Consider the following 23,416-nt stretch of genomic DNA (forward strand, 5'->3'; position numbering starts at 1 on the left):
AGCTAATCCAAATAACTGTTCTACTTGGAGCTATTCTAAATTGTTGCTCCATTATATGTATCCGGTATCTCTACTCAGAGCTATCCGGATAGGTGTTAAGCTTGCATCGACGTAACCCTTTATGACGAACTCTTTTACCACCTCCATAATCGAGAAAATTCCTTAGTCCACTAGTTACTAAGGATAACTTTGACCGCTGTCTTGTGATCCATTCTTGGATCACTCTTGTACCCCTTGACTGACTCATGGCAAGGCACATTTCAGGTGCGGTACACAGCATAGCATACTGTAGAGCCTATGTCTTAAGCATAGGGGACGACCTTCGTCCTTTCTCTCTATTCTGCCGTGGTCGAGCTTTAAGTCTTAACTTCATACCTTACAACTCAGGCAAGAACTCCTTCTTTGACTGGTCCATCTTGAACAACTTCAAGATCATGTCAAGGTATGTGCTCATTTGAAAGTACCATTAAGCGTTTTGATCTATCCTTATAGATCTTGATGCTCAATGTTCAAGTAGCTTAATCCAGGCTTTCCATTGAAAAACACTTTCTAAATAACCCTATATGCTTTCCATAAATTCTACATCATTTCTGATCAACAATGTGTCAACAACATATACTCATCAGAAATTCTATAGTGCTCCCACTCACTTCTTTGGAAATACAAGTTTCTCACAAACTTTGTATACACCCAAAATCTTTGATCATCTCATCAAAGCATACATTCCAACTCCGAGATGCTTACTCCAGTCCTCAGAAGGATTGCTGGAGCTTTGCATACTTATTAGCATCTTTCAGGATTGACAAAACCTTCCGGTTGTATCACATACAACCTTTTCTCAAGAAAATCGTCGAGGAAACAATGTTTTGACATCCTATCTGCAAGATTTCATAAATAATGCAGTAATCGCTAATATAATTCCAACAGACTCTTAGCATCGCTACGAGTGAGAAAGTCTCATCGTAGTCAACTCCTTGAACTTGTCGGGAAACATCTTAACAACAAGTCGAGCTTTCTTAACGGTGATACTTACCATCATTGTCCGTCTTCCTTTTAAAATCCATATGTACCTAACAGCCTTACGACCATCAAGTAGTTCTTCCAAAGTCTACACTTTGTTTTCATATATGGATCCTCTCTCGGATTATATGGCCTCGAGCCATTTATCAGAATCCGGGCCCACCATCGCTTCTCCATAGCTCGTAGGTTCATTGTTGTCTAGCAACATGACTTCCAAGACAGGATTACGTACCACTCTGAAGTAGTACACATCCTTGTCATCCCACGAGGTTTGGTAGTGATTTGATCTGAAGTTTCATGATCACTATCATAAGCTTCCACTTCAATTGGTGTAGGTGCCGCAGGAACAACTCTTTGTGCCCTGCTATACACTGGTTGAAGTAACGGTTCAATAACCTCATCAAGTCTCCACCATCCTCCCACTCAATTCTTTCGAGAGAAACTTTTCCTCGAGAAAGGACCCGATTCTAGAAGCAATCCTTTATTGCTTTCGGATCTGAGACAGGAGGTATACCCAACTGTTTTTGGGTTGTCCTATGAAGATGCATTTATCCGCTTTGGGTTCGAGCTTATCGGCCTGAAACTTTTCCACATAAGCGTCGCAGCCCCAAACTTTTAAGAAATGACAGCTTAGGTTTCTCTAAACCATGGTTCATACGGTGTCATCTCATCGGAATTACGTGGTGCCCTATTTAAAGTGAATGTGGTTGTCTCTAATGCCTAACCCATAAACTATTGTGGTAATTTGATAAGAGACATCATGGTATGCATCATATCCAATAGGGTGCAGTTATGATGTTCGGACACACCATCACACTATGGTGTTCCAGGCTGTATCAGTTGTGAACCAATTTCCACAATGTCTTAATTTTGTGCCAAACTCGTAATTCAGATATTCATCTCTATGATCATATCATAGATCTTTTATCCTCTTGTCACGACGATCTTTCAACTTCACTCTGAAATTACTTGAACCTTTCAATAATTCAGACTCGTGATTCATCAAGTAAATATACTCAACATCTACTCAAATTATCTGTGAAGTAAGAACATAACGATATCCACTACACACCTCAGCACTCATTGGACTGCACACATCAAAAATGTATTACTTCCAACAAGTTGCTTTCTTGTTCCATTTTACTGAAAACGAGGCTTTCAGTCATCTTGCCCATGTGGTATGATTTGCATGCCTCAAGTGATTCAAAATCAAGTGAGTCCAAACGGTCCATTTGCATGGAGTTTCTTCATGCATATACACCAATAGGCATGGTTCGCATGTCTCAAACTTTTCAAAAACGAGTGAGCCCAAAGATCCATCAACATGGAGCTTCTTCATGCGTTTTATACCGATATGACTTACGTGGCTGTGCCACAAGTAGGTGGTACTATCATTACTATCTTTTGGCATGAACATGTGTATCACTACGATCGAGATTCAATAAACCATTCATTTTAGGCGTAAGACCATTGAGGGTATTATTCAAATAAACAGAGTAACCATTATTCTCCTTAAATGAATAACCGTATTGCGATAGACATAATCCAATCATGTCTATGCTCAACGCAAACACCAATCTCGATGGTAGAGGGAGCGTGCGATGCTTGATCATATCAACATTGGAAATACTTCCAACACATATCGTCAGCTCACCTTTAGCTAGTCTCCGTTTTTCTGTAGCTTTTATTTCGAGTTACTAACACTTAGCAACCGAACCGGTATCTAATACCCTGGTGCTACTAGGAGTACTAGTAAAGTACACATTAACATAATGTATATCCAATATACTTCTATCGACCTTGCCAGCCTTCTAATCTACCAAGTATCTAGGGTAATTCTGCTCCAGTGGTTGTTCCCTTTATTACAGAAGCACTTAGTCTCGGGTTTGGGTTCAACCTTGGGTTTCTTCACTAGAGCAGCAGCTGAATTGCCGTTTTATGAAGTATCCCTTCGTGCCCTTGCCCTTCTTGAAACTAGTGGTTTCATCAACCATCAACAATTGATGCTCCTGCTTGATTTCTACTTTCGTGGTGTCAAACATCGCGAATATCTCAAGGATCATCATATATGTCCCCGATATATTATAGTTCATCAAGAAGCTCTAGCAACTTGGTGGTAATGACTTCGGAGAAACATCACTATCTTATCTGGAAGATCAACTCCCACTTGATTCAAATGATTGTTGTACTCAGACAATCCGAGCACAAGCTCAACAATTGAGCTTTTCTCCTTAGTTTGCAGGTTAAGAAAATCGTCGGAGGTCTTATACCTCTTGACGTGGGCACGAGCTTGAAATCCCAATTTCAGCCCTCAAAACATCTCATATGTTTCGCGACATTTCAAAACGTCTTTGGTGCCTCAACTCTAAACCGTTTTAACTGAACTATCATGTAGTTATCAAAGCGTGTATGTCAGATGTTCACAACATCCACAGACAACGTTCGAGGTTCAGCACACTGAGCGGTGCATTAAGGACATAAGCCTTCTATGAAGCAATGAGGACAATCCTCAGTTTACGGACCTAGTCCGCATAATTGCTACTATCAACTTTCAACTAAATTTTCTCTAGGAACATAATTAAACAGTAGAACTAAAGCGTGAGATATGACATAATTTGCAAAGTCCTTTTGACTATGTTCAGGATAATTAAGTTCATCTTATGAACTCCCACTCAGATAGACATCCCTCTAGTCATCTAAGTGATTACATGATCCGAGTGAGCTAGGCCGTGTCCAATTAACACGTGAGACGGACTAGTCAACGTCGGTGAACATCTTCATGTTGATCGTATCTTCCATACGACTCATGTTCGACCTTTCGGTCTCTGTGTTCCGAGGCCATGTCTTCACATGCTAGGCTCGTCAAGTTAACCCTAAGTGTTTTTGCATGTGTAAAACTTCTTACACCCGTTGTATGTGAACGAATGGATCTATCACACCCGATTAACACGTGGTGCTTCGAAGCGACGAACTGTAGCAACGGTGCACGGTTAGGGGAGAACACTTCTTGAAATTTTAATGAGGGATCATCTTATTTACTACCGTCGTACTAAGTAAACAAGATGCATAACATGATAAACATCATATGCAATCAAATAGTGACATGATATGGCCAATATCATGTAGCTCCTTTGATCTCCATCTTGGGGCTCCATGATCATCTATTACAAGAACATGATTAATCTCATACATTACATATATCATTCATCACATCCTTTTGGCCATATCACATCACATAGCATACCCTGCAAAAACAAATTAGACGTCCTCTAATTGTTGTTTGCATGTTTTACGTGGCTGCTATGGGTTTCTAGCAAGAACGTTTCTTACCTACGCAAAACCACAACGTGATATGCCAATTGCTATTTACCCTTCATAAGGACCCTTTTCATCGAATCCGATCCGACTAAAGTAGGAGAGACAAACACCCGCTAGCCACCTTATGCAACTAGTGCATGTTTGTCGGTGGAACCGGTCTCACGTAAGAGTGCGTGTAAGGTTGGTCCGGGCCGCTTCATCCCACGATGCCGCCGAATCAAGATAAGACTAGTAACGGCAAGCATATTGAACAAAATCAACGCCCACAACTACTTTGTGTTCTACTCGTGCATAGAATCTACGCAATAGACCTAGCTCATGATGCCACTGTTGGGGAACGTAGCATAAATTCAAAATTTTCCTACGTGTCACCAAGATCTATCTATGGAGAGACTAGCAACGAGAGGAAGGAGAGTGCATCTACATACCCTTGTAGATCGCTAAGCGGAAGCGTTCAAGTGAACGGGGTTGATGAAGTCGTACTCGTCGTGATTCAAATCATCGATGATCCTAGCGCCGAACGGACGGCACCTCCGCGTTCAACACACGTATGGAACGGAGACGTCTCCCATGCCTTGATCCAGCAAGGAGGAGGGAGAGGTTGATGGAGATCCAGCAGCACGACGGCGTGGTGGAAGTAGCGGGATTCCAACAGGGCTTCGCTAAGCGCTGCGGGAGGAGGTAGATGTGTCACGGGAGGGAGAGGGAGGCGCCAGGCCTTAGATTGGTTTGCTCCTCCTTTTTCCCCACTATATATAGGGCCAAGGGAGAGGGGGAGGCGCAGCCTTGCCCCTTCCTCCCAAGGAAGGGTGCGGCCAAGGGTGGGGAGGAGTCCATCCTCCCCAAGGCACCTCGGAGGTGCCTTCCCCCTTTAGGACTCTCCCCTTTTTCCTCTCTCTTGGCGCATGGGCCTCTTGGGGCTGGTGCCCTTGGCCCATATAGGCCAAGGCACACCCCCTACAGCCCATGTGGCCCCCCGGGGCAGGTGGCCCCACCCGGTGGACCCCCGGGACCCTTCCGGTGGTCCCGGTACAATACCGGTGACCCCGAAACTTGTCCCGATGGCCGAAATAGCACTTCCTATATATAATTCTTTACCTCCGGACCATTCCGGAACTCCTCGTGACGTCCGGGATCTCATCCGGGACTCCGAACAACATTCGGGTTACCGCATACTAATATCTCTACAACCCTAGCGTCACCGAACCTTAAGTGTGTAGACCCTACGGGTTCGGGAGACATGCAGACATGACCGAGACGTTCTCCGGTCAATAACCAACAGCGGGATCTGGATACCCATGATGGCTCCCACATGTTCCACGATGATCTCATCGGATGAACCACGATGTCAAGGACTTAATCAATCCCGTATACAATTCCCTTTGTCTATCGGTATGTTACTTGCCCGAGATTCGATCGTCGGTATCATACCTTGTTCAATCTCGTTACCGGCAAGTCTCTTTACTCGTTCCGTAACACATCATCCCGTGATCAACTCCTTGGTCACATTGCGCATATGATGATGTCCTACCGAGTGGGCCCAGAGATACCTCTCCGTTTACACGGAGTGACAAATCCCAGTCTCGATTCGTGCCAACCCAACAGACACTTTCAGAGATACCTGTAATGCACCTTTATAGTCACCCAGTTACGTTGTGACGTTTGATACACCCAAAGCACTCCTACGGTATCCGGGAGTTGCACAATCTCATGGTCTAAGGAAATGATACTTGACATTAGAAAAGCTTTAGCATACGAACTACACGATCTTTGTGCTAGGCTTAGGATTGGGTCTTGTCCATCACATCATTCTCCTAATGATGTGATCCCGTTATCAACGACATCCAATGTCCATGGTTAGGAAACCGTAACCATCTATTGATCAACGAGCTAGTCAACTAGAGGCTTACTAGGGACATGGTGTTGTTTATGTATCCACACATGTATCTGAGTTTCCTATCAATACAATTATAGCATGGATAATAAACGATTATCATGAACAAGGAAATATAATAATAACCAATTTATTATTGCCTCTAGGGCATATTTCCAACAGTGAGATCCCATCTTGGGGCCTTTTCCGGCACTCCATCGGAGGAGGCATTGATCGTGGAGGACTTCTACATCAACACCATAGCCTCTCCGATGATGTGTGAGTAGTTTACCTCAGACCTTCGGGTCCATAGTTATTAGCTAGATGGCTTCTTCTCTCTCTTTGGATCTCGATACAAAGTTCTCCTCGATTCTCTTGGAGATCTATTCGATGTAATCTTCTTTTGCGGTGTGTTTGTCGAGATCCGATGAGTTGTGGGTTTATGATCAAGATTATCTATGAACAATATTTGAATCTTCTCTGAATTCTTTTATGTATGATTGGTTATCTTTGCAAGTCTCTTCGAATTATCAGTTTGGTTTGGCCTACTAGATTGATCTTTCTTGCAATGGGAGAAGTGCTTAGCTTTGGGTTCAATCTTGCGGTGCTCAATCCCAGTGAAAGTAGGGGAAACGACACGTATTGTATTGTTGCCATCGAGGATAAAAAGATGGTGTTTATATCATATTGCATGAGTTTATCCATCTACATCATGTCATCTTGTTTAAAGCATTACTCTGTTCTTATGAACTTAATACTCTAGATGCATGCTGGATAGCGGTCGGTGTGTGGAGTAACAGTAGTAGATGCAGGCAGGAGTCGGTCTACTTGTCACGGACGTGATGCCTATATACATGATCATACCTAGATATTATCATAACTATGCTCAATTCTATCAATTGCTCGATACTAATTTGTTTACCCACCGTAATACTTATGCTATCTTGAGAGAAGCCACTAGTGAAACCTATGGCCCCCGGGTCTATTTTCCATCATATTAATCCCCCGTCAACAAGCTATTTCTTGCGCCGTTTATTTTGCTTTCTTTACTTTTAGTCTTTATCATAAAAATACCAAAAATATTATCTTATCTTCTCTATCATCTCTCACTTTTGCAAGTGGCCGTGAAGGGATTGACAACCCCTTTATCGCGTTGGTTGCAAGGTTCTTATTTGTTTGTGTAGGTGCAAGGGACTTGAGTGTGGCCTCCTACTGGATTGATACCTTGGTTCTCAAAAACTGAGGGAAATACTTACGCTACTTTGTTGCATCACCCTTTCCTCTTCAAGGGAAAACCAACGCAGTGCTCAAGAGGTAGCATGTATCATTAATTTCATCCTCTCCCAAGCTTGTGCAACATGCTCATGATCAAGTTGCTTAAAATTCATAATATCGTTTCTAAGAGAGATGATCTCAGCAGGAGGAGAATACTTAGAGATAAAAACATCTTTGCACTTATTCCATGAATCAATACTATTTTTAGGGAAAGAAGAGAACCAAGTTTTAGCACGATCTCTAAGAGAAAACGAAAATAGCTTCAATTTAACAATATCATTATCCACATCTTTATTCTTTTGCATATCACACAAATCAACAAAGTAGTTTAGATGGGTAGCGGCATCTTCACTAGAAAGGCCAGAAAATTGATCTTTCATGACAAGATTCAACAAAGCAGCATTAATTTCACAAGATTCAGCATTGGTAATAGGAGCAATCAGAGTGCTAATAAAATCATTGTTGTTGGTATTGGAAAAGTCACATAATTTAGTATTATCTTGAGCCAGCGTGACAAACAATCAATCCAACACACAATCACACAAGAGGCAAGTGAGAAGAGGCGAACAGAAAAAGGGGCGAATAAAACGGCAAAGGTGAAGTGGGGGAGAGAAAAACGAGAGGCAAACGGCAAATAATGTAATGTGAGGAAGAAGAGTTTGTGATGGGTACTTGGTATGTCTTGACTTGAGCGTAGATCTCCCCGGCAACGGCGCCAGAAATCCTTCTTGCTACCTCTTGAGCATGCGTTGGTTTTTTCCTTGAAGAGGAAAGGATGATGCAGCAAATTAGTGTGAGTATTTCCCTCAGTTTTTGAGAACTAAGGTATCAATCCAGTAGGAGACTACACGCAAGTCGCCTAGTACCTGCACAAACAATCAAGAACCTCGCAACCAACGCGATAAAGGGGTTGTCAATCCCTTCATGGTCACTTACGAAAGTGAGATCTGATAAAGATAATAAGATAAATATTTTTGGTATTTTTGTTGTATAGATTGAAAAGTAAAGATTGTAAAATAAAATAAATAATAAACTAGAATTGTAGATCAGAAACTTATATGATATAAAATAGACCCGGGGGCCATAGGTTTCACTGGTGGCTTCTCTCATGATAGCATGTATTACGATGGGTGAACAAATTACTGTCGAGCAATTGATAGAAGAGCGCATAGTTATGAGAATATCTAGGCATGATTGTGAAATATAGGCATCACGTCCGTGTTAAGTAGACCGACACGATTCTGCATCTACTACTATTACTCCACACATCGACCGCTATCCAGCATGCATCTAGAGTATTAAGTTCATACGAACAGAGTAATGCTTTAGGCAAGATGACATGATGTAGAGGGATAAACTCAAGCAATATGATATAAACCCCATCTTTTTATCCTCCATAGCAACAATACAATATGTGCCTTGCTGCCCCTATTATCACTGGGAAAGCACACCGCAAGATTGAACCCAAAGCTAAGCACTTCTCCCATTGCAAGAAAGATCAATCTAGTAGGCCAAACTAAACCGATAATTCGAAGAGACTTGCAAAGATATCAAATCATGCATATAAGAATTCAGAGAAGAACCAAATATTGTTCATAGATAAACTTGATCATAAATCCACAATTCATCGGATCTCGGCAAACACACCGCAAAAAGTATTACATCGAATAGATCTCCAAGAACATCGAGGAGAACTTTGTATTGAGAACCAAAGATACAGAACAAGCCATCTAGCTAATAACTATGGACCCGGAGGTCTATGGTAAACTACTCACACATCTTCAGAGAGGCTATGGTGTTGATGTAGAAGCCCTCCGTGATCGAATCCCCTCCGGTAGATCGCCGGAAAAGGCTCCAGATGGGATCTCACGGGTACAGAAGGTTGCGGTGGTGGAAAAGTGGTTTCGTGGCTCCTCTGGATGTTTTTACAGAATAAGAGTATATATATAGGCGAAATAAGTATGTCGGTGGAGCTGCGAGGGGTCCACGAGGGTGGGGGGTGCGCTGTCACATCCCTAGTTCTGGTATGATCTAGGCTTGCTTTGTGCATCATGTTTAAGTTTCAAATGAAATTGAAATGGGGAATGTTTCAAACCCTAGCACCAAAGCAAATTCAAATAGATTCAAATTTAAAATGGAATTTCAATGAACCCAAAATGCTCTTCAAAAATGTTCATGCTCTTTGGAAAATGTTGGAAATTGGTGAGGGCCTCTGGTATATTATAACTAGTGGTCACAAGGAATCCCAACATTTTTACAATTCTGCTAGTATTTATTTTAAGTCAAAAACAAATGTGAGAAATAGAAAAGAAAACAAAAAAATGGGAAAACTTACCTGGCACTCACCTGGCAGCCCACCCGACCCAACTACTACTGGCCCAGCCCACCGCAGCCCCCCTCTGTCGTCTTCCTCCTCACGCTAGTAGGCAGGGCGCGTGGTCGCCGCACGCACGCCAGCTCCTTCTTCCACCACGATGCCCCGGATCTTCTGGTTGTGCCACGGAGACGCCCAGCACCTCTCTCACTCTCTCTCTTTCCTTCCCCTCCTCTCCCTCGCTCTCTCTCACCGTGCCCGAGCGCTGCCCTCGCCGCCGCACGTCGTTGTCGCGCCCACCGCCACTTCCTCGCCTCTCCGACAAGCCCATTAGCTCCGCGCTGCCGTCCTCGACCTCTCTGACGACTCATGAAAGCCGGGATGCCCTGCAGAGCTGCCCTCGACGTCACCTTCCTCGTCGATGCCGCGGATCGCCACCGTTAAATTCATCATCGTCCGGCCTTCCCCGAGCTCACTAGCCTACTCCGCGAGTTCCTTGTGAGCCCCTCTTTCCTCTGCCCCTCTCCCCATCGTCTCTTGCGACCTCTAGCCATGGTTCCCACCTCGGCCGGAGCCCACCGCCGCCGCCACAAAGCTCGCCGTCACTAGTAGCCCCGCATGGCCAAACCAAGCACGTAGTCGTGCTCCGGGCATCCCCAGGAAGCCGCAGCACGCCTCAGGTCGCTCGCTAGTGCACCGTAGCCCTCGCGCCTGAGCTCGTCGAGCTCCGGCCGCCGCACTTGCCATCACCGCCGTTGCTATAGGGCACCCCAGCTGCTGCCGCTGGCCGCAATGGATGCGCGAGAGCCTGGGCATCTCGTAGAGCCCCTCCGCCAATCTTTTGGTCGCCGGAGGATGAATCCCGACGCCCTCCACCGTCCCTGGCATCACCGGCGACGAGCCACGGGTCAACTCTGGCGAGTTGACCCGGGGGTTTGACCCCGTCTGACCAGGGTTTGACCACCCTGGGTCACTGACGCGTGGGGCCCGTCCCTACTAATTAATCTAGGATTAGTGCTAATTAAACCAGGACATTTTAGTTAGTAACTGACACGAGGGACCCACTGGTCAGGTTTGACCTGGACCGCTCCGTTGACCGCTGACGTCAGTGTGATGTCATGCTGACGTGGTAAATCATTTACTGGATTTTGTTTAACTCTAAATAACTAGAAAATCCAGAAAATGATTTGGACTTCAAAAATTCATAGAAATTCAACCATAACTCCAAATGAAATAATTTATATATGAAAAATGATCAGAAAAATGCAAGGAATCCATTTATGCCAGTTCCAGGCATGAAAAACCAACTTATACATGCTGTATAAGTGAAAACATAAAATGGACATTTTAAATGCTTCATTTTGAATTGCATTTGAATCTTTGATTCAAATGGGCTTCAACCAACTTGGTAGCATCTTGCATTAGCCCAAACAGTAGCATTTGCACATGTCATGTTCATGCATCATATTGTTGCATTTGTTTGTGTATTGATTGCCGGCACCGTTTCTTCTCGATAGGTTCCACTCCGGAAGGTGTTCTCGAGTACCTGTCAGAGGAGCAGTGCCCCTTCCTTGATCTATCAGGCAAGCAACCCCCCCCCCTTGAGCATTTCGATAAATCCCACTCTCTCGCTCCTGCTCCTTATACTGCATTAGGACAACAACGATTCAACTGCTACTTTCTGCTGCGGTAGTTGAACCCATTCCTCTGCATGACCTGTCATTGCCACAGTAAATAATTGAAACCCACTAGCATGAGTAGGAGTTGCTTGAGCCTTGATGTGCCTACTCATCCATGCTTGTTTTCTTTATGCCAGCTATGCTTAGAGTTGTGTCAGGTCTGATTCATCGGGAATGAATCGGAGTGGTGAACATGTCCTACCAATAAAGGCTAAGTGTGTGAACACATTTTGGTAAAGGTAGCGATGAGAGGCCATTTGGAGTACATGGTGGGTTGTCTCATTGGAACCGTCCCTAAGCACTGAGTTCTGTATATGTTATCCAAGTCGAGTTACTACCACACATTGGGTTCCGATTATCCGGCCCCTCTCGGCTTATTAATCTACTTGATCTCTGTCTAGGAGTTGCAACTAGTTTCTGGCGTTTGTAGGTAGTGCTAGTTGTCTACCAGGTGGTGTCCGATGGGACGGGCTTGGGACAGACTAGGCACCGTGGCATGGTGTACCAAGTGGCACCCGGATGGTGGGCTTGGGAACCCTGCACACATCGTTTGGGGCCATACTGGAGACATCGGCCGGAACTCCTTGCGGATGGAACTCGAATAGGCGATAAACCTGGACGAGAAACTTGTGTGGTTAGTCAGGTCGTGGCCGACACCCTCGCCCGGCTTCCGCTTGAAGGTTGCCGAGGTACATGACGTGTACAGGGCGATAAGTGGCGAGAGCGTGTGTGAAGAAGTACACCCCTGCAGGGCTAACATTATCTATTCGAATAGCCGTTTTCCACGGATATGGAAACTTGGAGGACTTATGTAGTACATATACAACTTGAAGTGGGTACTCCAAAATACACAAGATAAGCGTGAGTGCTATGGATGGCCTTCTCGTAGAGAGACGGGAACAGGTCCATAGTGGAGTTTTGATATGGTGAATATGTGGACTCGTGTGCATCTCCTCACCTCAAAGAAGTTTCTGATACTCGTAATATAGGTTAGCCACTCAGTCAAAGCTGGCTTGCTTCTGTTAAAACTCCACCCCCCCCCTTTGTTGATAATGTTGCATATGTAGATAGTTCTGATGTAAGACTTGCTGAGTACCTTCGTACTCACGTTTGCTTATTTATGTTTTGCAGTTGGTTTACACTAGTGACTTCGACGAGTAGCTTGTACCCAGCTACGATCTTGTACCCTTGGGAGGGTCTTGTAGATAGTTAGGCTTCTCAGCCTTTTTCTTTTGCAGTTGTCTGTACTCAGACATGTAATGCTTCCGTTGCTTGTATGCTCTGAATGACGGGTCATGAGACCCCTGTATGTATTGAATGCTACGTGGCTCTTCTGGGCCTTTATCTATATGAGTTTGAGTTATGTTGTGATGCCATGTTGTACAGCACATACTTGCATGTTATGCGTACGTGTGACGTGTATTGCTATGTGTGGGATCCGAGAATCTAGTTGTTTATCCTTGGTAGCCTCTCTTATGGGGAAATGTAGTCTAGTGCTTCCACTGAGCCTTGGTAGTCCGCTACAGCCCGGTTTATCGGAGTCCTGTTAGCCCAGCACTACTGCTCCGGAACACTTAGACTGGCCGGCATGTGATTCACTTTGTTCCTGTGTCTGTCCCTTCGGGGAAATGTCACGCGGAGACATCCGGAGTCCTGTTAGCCTGCTACAGCCCGGGTTCCCGGAGTCCTGTTAGCCCAGTTGCTACAGCCCGGATTCATACGCTGTTGACCGACATGCTCGAGGTTGATTCATGTATGCCTGTCCCTATAAGTTAGTGCCACTTTGGGTTCACGACTAGTCATGTCGTCCCGGGTTCTCTGTCATATGGATGCTAGCGACACTATCATATATGTGAGCCAAAAGGCGCAAACGGTCCCGGGCCAGGTAAGGAGGCACCCGTGGGGATACCGTGCGTGAGGCCGCAAAGTGATATGATGTGTTACATGCTAGATCGGTGTGACTTAGGATCGGGGTCCCGACAGCATTGGTATCAGAGCCTGACTGACTGTAGGATTACCAAGCCAAACTGGTCGAAGTTGAGTCTAGAAATGCTTTAGTTATATAATGGAATTGATTGTGGAAGGGAACGTAAGGCTCTTTTTACTCCTTTACCTCATGTCATTCTTTCTGAGTCAGCCTCTTCTTTTCTACGAGGGTTAAGGACTTGGATTCTCCTTTATCGCTCAGGATGACGTGTTACTAAACCGTAAAGTCTTAGGATTGTTGGGTTTGTGTCTCTGTTCAGTTCTACTACTTCCGTGTGTCATCAGTTTGACCCAGAACCTTGATATTATGATGCTGAGTGATTATGATATTCCTTTGATGAATGTATCAAAATCTTTTTTGAGCATTTACAGCCGTTATGCTGCCGAAATTTTCCTAGGATTTCAAGAGTTTCCAATGCTTTTGCATTACATTCCGCATCCTTATGTCAAGGCTAATTCCATCCTTGTTTCCTTCGTTTCTGTGCCAGGATGTCGTCTGCTAACCGAGGTTCAGTTGCTCATAGCAAGAACCACGGAGATGGTAGGGATGAGGATCCTCCTGACCAGCCTTTGATGGCAGAGTTCTTGTTAGCATCCGAGAGGAACAAGCATGAGACTAACCGCTTGCTGGCACAGATTGAGCAGAACACCGCACATCAGCGTAAGAAGTTGGTTTCCATCACCGACTTCATTGGTCAGAAACCACCCACCTTCCATCATTCCATTGAGCCACTCGATGCAGATGACTGGCTCCGAAGCATCACTCTTAAGCTGTGTTCTGCGAACGTGGCTGAAGGTGACAAGGTCACCTATGCTACCTATCACCTGGAAGGTCCTGCTAGTATTTGGTGGCAGAGCTATGAGGCTATGCTTCCAGCTGGCCAGATTCCTACCTGGAGGGATTTCACCGAGGCTTTTCGTGAGCACCACATTCCTCAGGCTCTCATTGACCGCAAGAAGGAAGATTTCTGTAGTTTTACCCAGGGTAAGCTGCCTGTTGATGCTTACAGTAGAGAGTTTGGAAACCTCGCCCGCTATGCTACAGAAGAAGTATCCACGGACGCCAAGAAGCAGGCTAGATTCCGGAAGGGTCTCAACCCTAAGTTGCATCGTGATCTCCACCTGCATCATTGTGATACTTTCCAGGATCTTGTGAACAAGGCCATTAATGCAGAGACAGCTCAGCTCACTTACGAGGAGTCTTGCAAGCACAACCGTGATCTGGGTTCTTCCTCCCGCTCTGGCTCTCAGAAGCGACGGATTTGGATTCCGAACTCAGCTCTTCCACCTGGATATGCACCGAGGCTATCCGATGGGCGCCTCACCCAACTCAGCAACGTGCTCCACCCAGGCCTATTAGTGGACCACTTGCCAATGTTGGTCCACGTCCTACCTCAGGAACTTGCTTCACCTGCGGAGAACCAGGACACTATGCACGTGACTGCCCTCAGTCCAGTTATACTCCACCCCAGTCTGAGAGGTCTGTTGGATGTGAAAAGCCATCAGGCAAGATGATCAGTACCAAGCCAGCCACCATTGTACGAGAATGTGTGCACCACGTCTCAACTATAGAAGCTCAAGATGATCCCAACGTCGTATTGGGAACGCTTCTTGTCAATTGTCACCCAGCTTCAGTTCTGTTCGATACTGGAGCATCTCACTCCTTCATATCTGAAGGTTATGCTTGGTTGCACGACATGCATTTTGTGATATGCCAACTCCACTAATAATCCAGACTCCTGGTTCCAAATGGCAAACCACCAAGGTAAGCCATGGTAATGAAATCCTTGTGGATAGACTGGTATTCCTTGCTTCTTTGATATCTCTCAAGTCTTCAGATATTAACATCATCTTGGGCATGGACTGGATGATAGCTCATCATGCCAAGATCGATTGTTACACTAGATCTGTTCAACTTACACATCCATCTGGCAAAATAGTCACTGTCTCCACTAGAGTTGCAAGGCGTCAACTCTATTCTCTTAATGCCAGCCCTCTTCCAGACCTTGAAGATATTCCGGTAGTCTGTGACTTCCCGGATGTCTTTCCAGAAGAACTGTCAGGTGTCCCACCTGACAGAGATGTAGAGTTTGTCATAGAACTTATCCCAGGAATTGTTCCAATCTCTAGGAGACCATACAAGTTGGCACCTTTGGAGTTAGCCGATCTTAAGAAACAGCTTGATGAGTCCTTGCAAAAGGGTTTCATCCGCCCTAGTTCTTCTCCTTGGGCTTGTCATGTCCTCTTCGTCAAGAAGAAGGATGGTACGGGTCGGATGGTTGTAGATTATCGTCCCGTTAATTTGGTCACAGATAAAGAACAAGTATCCGCTCCCCAGGATCAACGACCTGTATGATCAGCTCGCTGGATCCTCGGTCTTTTCCAAGATGGATTTGAGGTTAGGCTACCACCAAATCAAAATCAGAAATGGGGACATCCCCAAAACGGCCTTTGTCACTCATTATGGTCAATACGAGTACACCGTGATGTATTTCGGCCTAACCAATGCTCCAGCTACTTTCTCCCGCTTGATGAACTCGGTTTTTGTGGAGTACTTAGATAAGTTCGTCGTGGTTTACCTCGATGATATTCTTATTTACTCTAAGAACGAGGAAGAGCATGTCGAACATCTTAGACTTGTGTTAGAAAAACTCAGAGAGCACTGCCTTTATGCCAAGTTCTCCAAGTGTGAATTTTGGTTGCCGGAAGTGACCTATCTGGGCCACGTGATCTCTGGTAAGGGCATTGCTGTCAATCCCGAGAGAGTTAAAGCCGTTCTCGATTGGACTCCACCCGAAACGGTCAAGCAAGTTAGGAGTTTCCTTGGTCTAGCCAGTTATTGTCGCCGCTTCGTTGAAAACTTCTCCAAAGTGGCCAAACCCCTCACGGAACTTCTCAAGAAAGATAAAAGGTTTGAGTGGACCCCACAGTGTGAGCACAGTTTTCAGGAACTGAAAAGACACCTGAATTCTGCGCCCATACTCGTGCCACCGGATTTCACTAAAGACTTTGTTATCTATTGCGACGCTTCGCGTCAAGGACTAGGTTGCATTCTTATGCAGGATCGTCATGTGATTGCCTATGCATCTCGACAATTGCATCCACATGAGGAAAATTATCCTACACATGATCTAGAGCTTGCAGCCGTAGTCTATGCACTTAAGACTTGGCGACATTACCTTCTTGGTAACCGTTGCGAAATCTACACTGACCATCAGAGTCTCAAGTATATCTTCACCCAACCGGATCTGGATCTCAGACAGAGACGTTGGTTGGAGTTGATCTCGGATTACGACTTAGGAATCACCTACACCCCAGGCAAAGCCAATGTCATGGCTGATGCTTTAAGTCGTAAATCCTATTGCAACAACCTCATGTTGCAACAATGTCAACCACCCCTCCATAAGGAATTCTATAAGCTTAACCTTCACATAGCTCCTCATGGTTCCCTTTCTACCTTGGTGGCGAAACCTACCCTTACGGATCAAATCATAGAGGCTCATAAGCATGATACGAGAATCTCCCGGATCAAGAAAAATATTTCCAAGGGAGTTGCCGGCTGTTTCTCTATGGATGAACGAGGTGTTGTTTACTTTGGAAACCGTTTGGTGGTTCCCACATGTCAACAGATGCAGCAACTGATCCTTAAGGAGGCCCATGAATCTCCTCTCACAATTCATCCCGGTAGTACAAAGATGTATCGGGACCTACGCCAGAGGTTCTGGTGGACTAGGATGAAGAGAGAAATTGCTCAGTATATTGCCAACTGTGACGTTTGTCGTTGCATTAAGGCAGAGCATCAAAGACCTGCTAGCACCCTTCAACATTTAGCTATTCCCGAGTGGAAATGGGACAAAGTTGGTATGGACTTCATCACCGGCTTTCCTAGGACCAAGAAAGGAAATAATGCTATCTTCGTAGTCATTGATCGTCTTTCCAAAGTGGATCACTTCCTACCTGTTCGAGAGAGTATCACTGCTAGTCAGCTCGCTGACTTATATATCTCCTGAATAGTGTCACTCCATGGTGTTCCACTAGAGATCAATTCAGACCGTGGCAGTCTTTTCACCTCCCATTTCTGGGAAAGTTTCCAGTATGCCATGGGAACCCATCTTTCTTTCAGTACCGCTTTCCACCCTCAGTCAAGTGTTCAGGTGGAAAGGGTCAACCAAATTCTTGAAGACATGCTTAGAGCTTATGTTATCTCATTCGGTATGGATTGGGAGAAGTGTCTTCCTTTCGCCGAGTTTGCTTATAACAATAGCTATCAATCCAGTCTTAAGAAAGCTCCTTTTGAGATTCTCTATGGATGAAGATGTCGAACACCTTTGAACTGGTCAGAAAGCGGTGAAGACAATTCTTTGGACCGGATATGATTCAGGAAGCAGAAGAGAAAGTTCGCATCATTCGTGAGAATTTGAAAACAGCCCAATCTCGTCAAAAGAGTCAGTATGACCGCCGTCATAAGGAAGTGGCTTATGAAGTTGGCGACAAGGCTTACCTTCAGGTTACTCCTTTGAAGGGTACCCATCATTTCGGTATCAAGGGCAAGTTGGCTCCTCATTACATTGGTCCTTTTCGCATTCTCACTAAATGAGGAGAGGTTGCCTACCAGTTGGAACTACCCCCACATCTTTCTCGAGTTCATGATGTCTTCCATGTCTCCCAACTCAGACGTTGCTTCTCGGATACCATCCGCGGAGTGGACCACGAAACGCTTGATCTCCAAGATAACCTCACATATCGAGAGCACCCTGTTCGCATTCTTGATCAAGTAGAGCATGTCACTCGACATCTAAACATCAAGTTTCTCAAGGTTCAGTGGTCTCATCATTCCGAGAGAGAAGCTACCTGGGAGAGAGAAGATCGTATTCGACTTGAGTACCCCGCTTTCTTTCCACCGACTCCTGAATCTCGGGACAAGATCCTTTCGAGTGGGGGCGAGTTGTCACATCCCTAGTTCTGGTATGATCTAGGCTTGCTTTGTGCATCATGTTTAAGTTTCAAATGAAATTGAAATGGGGAATGTTTCAAACCCTAGCACCAAAGCAAATTCAAATAGATTCAAATTTAAAATGGAATTTCAATGAACCCAAAATGCTCTTCAAAAATGTTCATGCTCTTTGGAAAATGTTGGAAATTGGTGAGGGCCTCTGGTATATTATAACTAGTGGTCACAAGGAATCCCAACATTTTTAGAATTGTGCTAGTATTTATTTTAAGTCAAAAACAAATGTCAGAAATAGAAAAGAAAACAAAAAAATGGGAAAACTTACCTGGCGCTCACCTGGCAGCCCACCCGACCCAACTACTACTAGCCCAGCCCACCGCAGCCCCCCTCTGTCGTCTTCCTCCTCACGCTAGTAGGCAGGGCGCGTGGTCGCCGCGCGCGCGCCAGCTCCTGCTTCCACCGCGATGCCCCGGCTCTTCTGGTTGTGCCACGGAGACGCCCCGCACCTCTCTCACTCTCTCTCGTTCCTTCCCCTCCTCTCCCTCGCTCTCTCTCACCGCGCCCGAGCGCTGCCCTCGCCGCCACACGCCGTTGTCGCGCCCACCGCCACTTCCTCGCCTCTCTGACAAGTCCATTAGCTCCGCGATGCCGTCCTCGACCTCTCTGACGACTCACGCAAGCCGGGATGCCCTGCAGAGCTGCCCTCGACGTCGTCTTCCTCGTCGGTGTCGCGGATCGCCGTCATCAAATTCGTCGCCGTCCGGCCTTCCCCGAGCTCACTAGCCTGCTCCGTGAGTTCCTTGTGAGCCCCTCTTTCCTCTGCCCCTCTCCCCATCGTCTCTTGCGACCTCTAGCCGTGGTTCCCACCTCGGCCGGAGCCCGTCACCGCTGCCACGAAGCTCGCCGTCGCTAGTAACCCCGCCTGGCCAAACCAAGCACGTAGTCGTGCTTCGGGCATCCCCAGGAAGCCGTAGCACGCCTCAGGTCGCTCGCTAGTGCACCGTAGCCCTCGCGCCTGAGCTCGCCGAGCTCCGGCCGCCGCACTTGCCATTTCGGCCGCCGCACTTGCCATCGCTGCCATCGTTGTAGGGCACCCCAGCTGCTGCCGCTGGCCGCAATGGATGCGCGTGAGCCTGGGCATCTCGTAGAGCCCCTCCGCCGCTCTTTTGGTCGCCGGAGGGTGAATCCCGACGCCCTCCACCATCCCTGGCGTCACCGGCGACGAGCCGCGGGTCAACTCCGGCGAGTTGACCCGGGGGTTTGACCCCGTCTGACCAGGGTTTGACCACCATGGGTCACTGACGCATGGGGCCCGGCCCTACTAATTAATCTAGGATTAGTGCTAATTAAACCAGGACAGTTTAGTTAGTAACTGACACGAGGGACCCACTGGTCAGGTTTGACCTGGACCGCTCCGTTGACCGCTGACGTCAGCGTGATGTCATGCTGACGCCGTAAATCATTTACTGGATTTTATTTAACTCTAAATAACTAGAAAATCCAGAAAATGATTTGGACTTCAAAAATTCATAGAAATTCAACCATAACTCCAAATGGAATAATTTATATATGAAAAATGGTCAGAAAAATGCAAGGAATCCATTTATGCCAGTTCCATGCATGAAAAACTAGCTTATACATGTTGTATAAGTGAAAACATAATATGGGCATTTTAAATGCTTCGAATTGCATTTGAAACTTTGATTCAAATGGGCTTCAACCAACTTGGTAGCATCTTGCATTAGCCCAAACACTAGCATTTGCACATGTCATGTTCATGCATCATATTGTTGCATTTGTTTGTGTATTGATTGCCGGCACCGTTTCTTCTCGATAGGTTCCACTCCGAAAGGTGTTCCCAAGTACCTGTCAGAGGAGCAGTGCGCCTTCGTTGATCTATCAGGCAAGCAACCCCCCCCCTCCCTTGAGCATTTCGATAAATCCCACTCTCTTGCTCCTGCTCCTTATACTGCATTAGGACAACAACGATTCAACTGCTACTTTCTGCTACGATAGTTGAACCCATTCCTGTGCATGACCTGTCATTGCCACAGTAAATAGTTGAAACCCACTAGCATGAGTAGGAGTTGCTTGAGCCTTGATGTGCCTACTCATCCATGCTTGTTTTCTTTATGCCAGCTATGCTTAGAGTTGTGTCAGGTCTGATTCATCGGGAATGAATCGGAGTGGTGAACATGTCCTACCGATAAAGGCTAAGTGTGTGAACACATTTTGGTAAAGGTAGCGATGAGAGGCCATGTAGGAGTACATGGTGGGTTGTCTCATTGGAACCGTCCCTAAGCACTGAGTTATGTGTATGTTATCCAAGTCCAGTTACTACCACACATTGGGTTCCAGTTATCCGGCCCCTCTCGGCTTATTAATCTACTTGATCTCTGTCCAGGAGTTGCAACTAGTTTCTGGCGTTTGTAGGTAGTGCTAGTTGTCTACCAGCTGGTGTCCGACGGGACAGGCTTGGGACATACCAAGCATCGTGGCATGGTGTACCAAGTGGCACCCGAATGGTGGGCTTGGAAACCCTGCACACATCTTTTGGGGCCGTACTGGAGACTTCGGCCGGAACTCGTTGCGGATGGAACTCGAATATGCGATAAACCTAGACGAGAGACTTGTGTGGTTAGTCAGGTCATGAACGACACTCTCGCCCGGCTTCCGCTTGAAGGTTGCCGAGGTACATGACGTGTACAGGGCGATAAGTGACGAGAGCGTGTGTGAAGAAGTACACCCTCGGATATGGAAACTTGTAGGACTTATGTAGTACATAGACAACTTGAAGTGGATACTCTAAAATACGCAAGATAAGCGTGAGTGCTATGGATGGCCTTCTCGTAGGGAGACGGGAACGGATCCATAGTGGAGTTTTGATATGGTGAATATGTGGACTCGTGTGCATCTCCTCACCTCAAAGAAGTTTCTGATACTCGTAATATAGGTTAGCCACTCAGTCAAAGCTGGCTTGCTTCTGTTAAAACTCCACCCCCCCCCCTTTGTTGATAATGTTGCATATGTAGATAGTTCTGATGTAAGACTTGCTGAGTACCTTCGTACTCACGTTTGCTTATTTATGTTTTGCAGTTGGTTTACACTAGTGACTTCGACGAGTAGCTTGTACCCAGCTACGATCTTGTACCCTTGGGAGGGTCTTGTAGATAGTTAGGCTTCTCAGCCTTTTTCTTTTGCAGTTGTCTGTACTCAGACATGTAATGCTTCCGTTGCTTGTATGCTCTGAATGACGGGTCATGAGGCCCCTGTTTGTATTGAATGCTATGTGGCTCTCTGGGCCTTTATCTATATGAGTTTGAGTTATGTTGTGATGCCATGTTGTACAGCACATACTTGCATGTTATGCGTACGTGTGACGTGTATTGCTATGTGTGGGATCCGAGAATCTAGTTGTTTATCCTTGGTAGCCTCTCTTATGGGGAAATGTAGTCTAGTGCTTCCACTGAGCCTTGGTAGTCCGCTACAGCCCGGTTTATCGGAGTCCTGTTAGCCCAGCACTACTGCTCCGGAACACTTAGACTGGCCGGCATGTGATTCACTTCGTTCCTGTGTCTGTTCCTTCGGGGAAATGTCACGCGGAGACATCCGGAGTCCTGTTAGCCTGCTACAGCCCGGGTTCCCGGAGTCCTGTTAGCCCAGTTGCTATAGCCCGGATTCATACGCTGTTGACCGACATGCTCGAGGTTGATTCATGTATGCCTGTCCCTATAAGTTAGTGCCACTTTGGGTTCACGACTAGTCATGTCGGTCCGAGTTCTCTGTCATATGGATGCTAGCGACACTATCATATACGTGAGCCAAAAGGCGCAAACGGTCCCGGGCCAGGTAAGGTGGCACCCGTGGGGATACCGTGTGTGAGGCCGCAAAGTGATATGATGTGTTACATGCTAGATCGGTGTGACTTAGGATCGGGGTCCCGACACGCGCCTACCCCCTGGGCGCGCCCTCCTACCTCGTGGCCGCATCATTATGTCTCTGACTTCCACTCCAAGTCTCCTGGATTCCAAGAAAGATCCTCGCGAAGGTTTCGTTTCGTTTGATATTCCTTTTCTGCGAAACACTGAAATAGGCGAAAAAAATAGAAACTGACACTGGGCCTCCGATTAATAGGTTAGTCCGAGAAATAATATAAAAGAGCATATTAAATTTCATTAAACATCAAAAACAGATAATATAATAGCATGAAACGATCAAACATTATAGATACGTTGGAGACGTATCGACCGCCGGCGGTCCGTAGCCACCGACGTGAACCTTCCGGGGCCAGATTTCACGGTCCCACAGGCAGCCGCTTTCTTCCGCACCCTAGGCCTCGGCTCGGACGACATGGTCGTTCTGCTGGGCGCGCACACGGTTGGCGTCGCGCACTGTAGCATGATCAAGAAGAGTCGTCTTTACAGCTACGGTGGCAAAGCCGGTGCAACGGACCCGAGCATGGACCCGGAGCTAGCGGACACCTACAAGACATATGTGTGCCCCAATTCCTCCGACAACAACATCGTGTTCCTGGACGACCGGTCCAGCGCATCCAAGCTTGACAACAGCTTCTACAAGATGCTGCAGCGCCGCCGTGGCGCGCTCATGGTCGACCAGAACCTCTACAGCGACGGCTCCACGCGCTGGATGGTCGACGGGCTTGCCAACACCGACCACTTCCGCTGGCTCTTCTCGCAGGCTCTCGCCAAGCTGGGGGAGGTCAATGTGCTTACCGGCACACAGGGAGAGGTCCGCAGTATCTGCACCAAGTTCAACCGATGAGATCGTGGATCATCATCTTGTGTTCTTTTCTGAATTTGGTCATCAGATTGTTGCCATCCTTTTTTCTCATTTTGTTTTTGTCGGATTCATCTTGATGTATTTCGTTCTGATGGCATGTTCGATTCATTTGATTTGCGTCCCATTGAATAATTTCTAATAACATGGTATGTTGTACGATCGAGATCAACAATAATATAACTGACGTTGTGCATATATAC

The 23,416-nt window shown here is 46.2% G+C and overlaps 1 protein-coding gene across 1 annotated transcript in view; it reads left to right on the forward strand.

Moving 5' to 3' along the window:
* Window positions 1–23,198, forward strand: part of LOC125507378 (peroxidase 57-like) — a 99,770-nt gene extending 76,572 nt beyond the window's left edge. The window contains exon 2 of the mRNA XM_048671966.1: window positions 22,644–23,198. Within this exon, the coding sequence (XP_048527923.1) occupies window positions 22,644–23,198 (555 nt within the window). The remainder of the gene's footprint in view (window positions 1–22,643) is intronic.
* Window positions 23,199–23,416: the final 218 nt, after the last annotated feature.

Source organism: Triticum urartu, chromosome 5 (genome assembly GCF_003073215.2).
Source record: "Triticum urartu cultivar G1812 chromosome 5, Tu2.1, whole genome shotgun sequence".
NCBI lineage: Eukaryota > Viridiplantae > Streptophyta > Magnoliopsida > Poales > Poaceae > Triticum > Triticum urartu.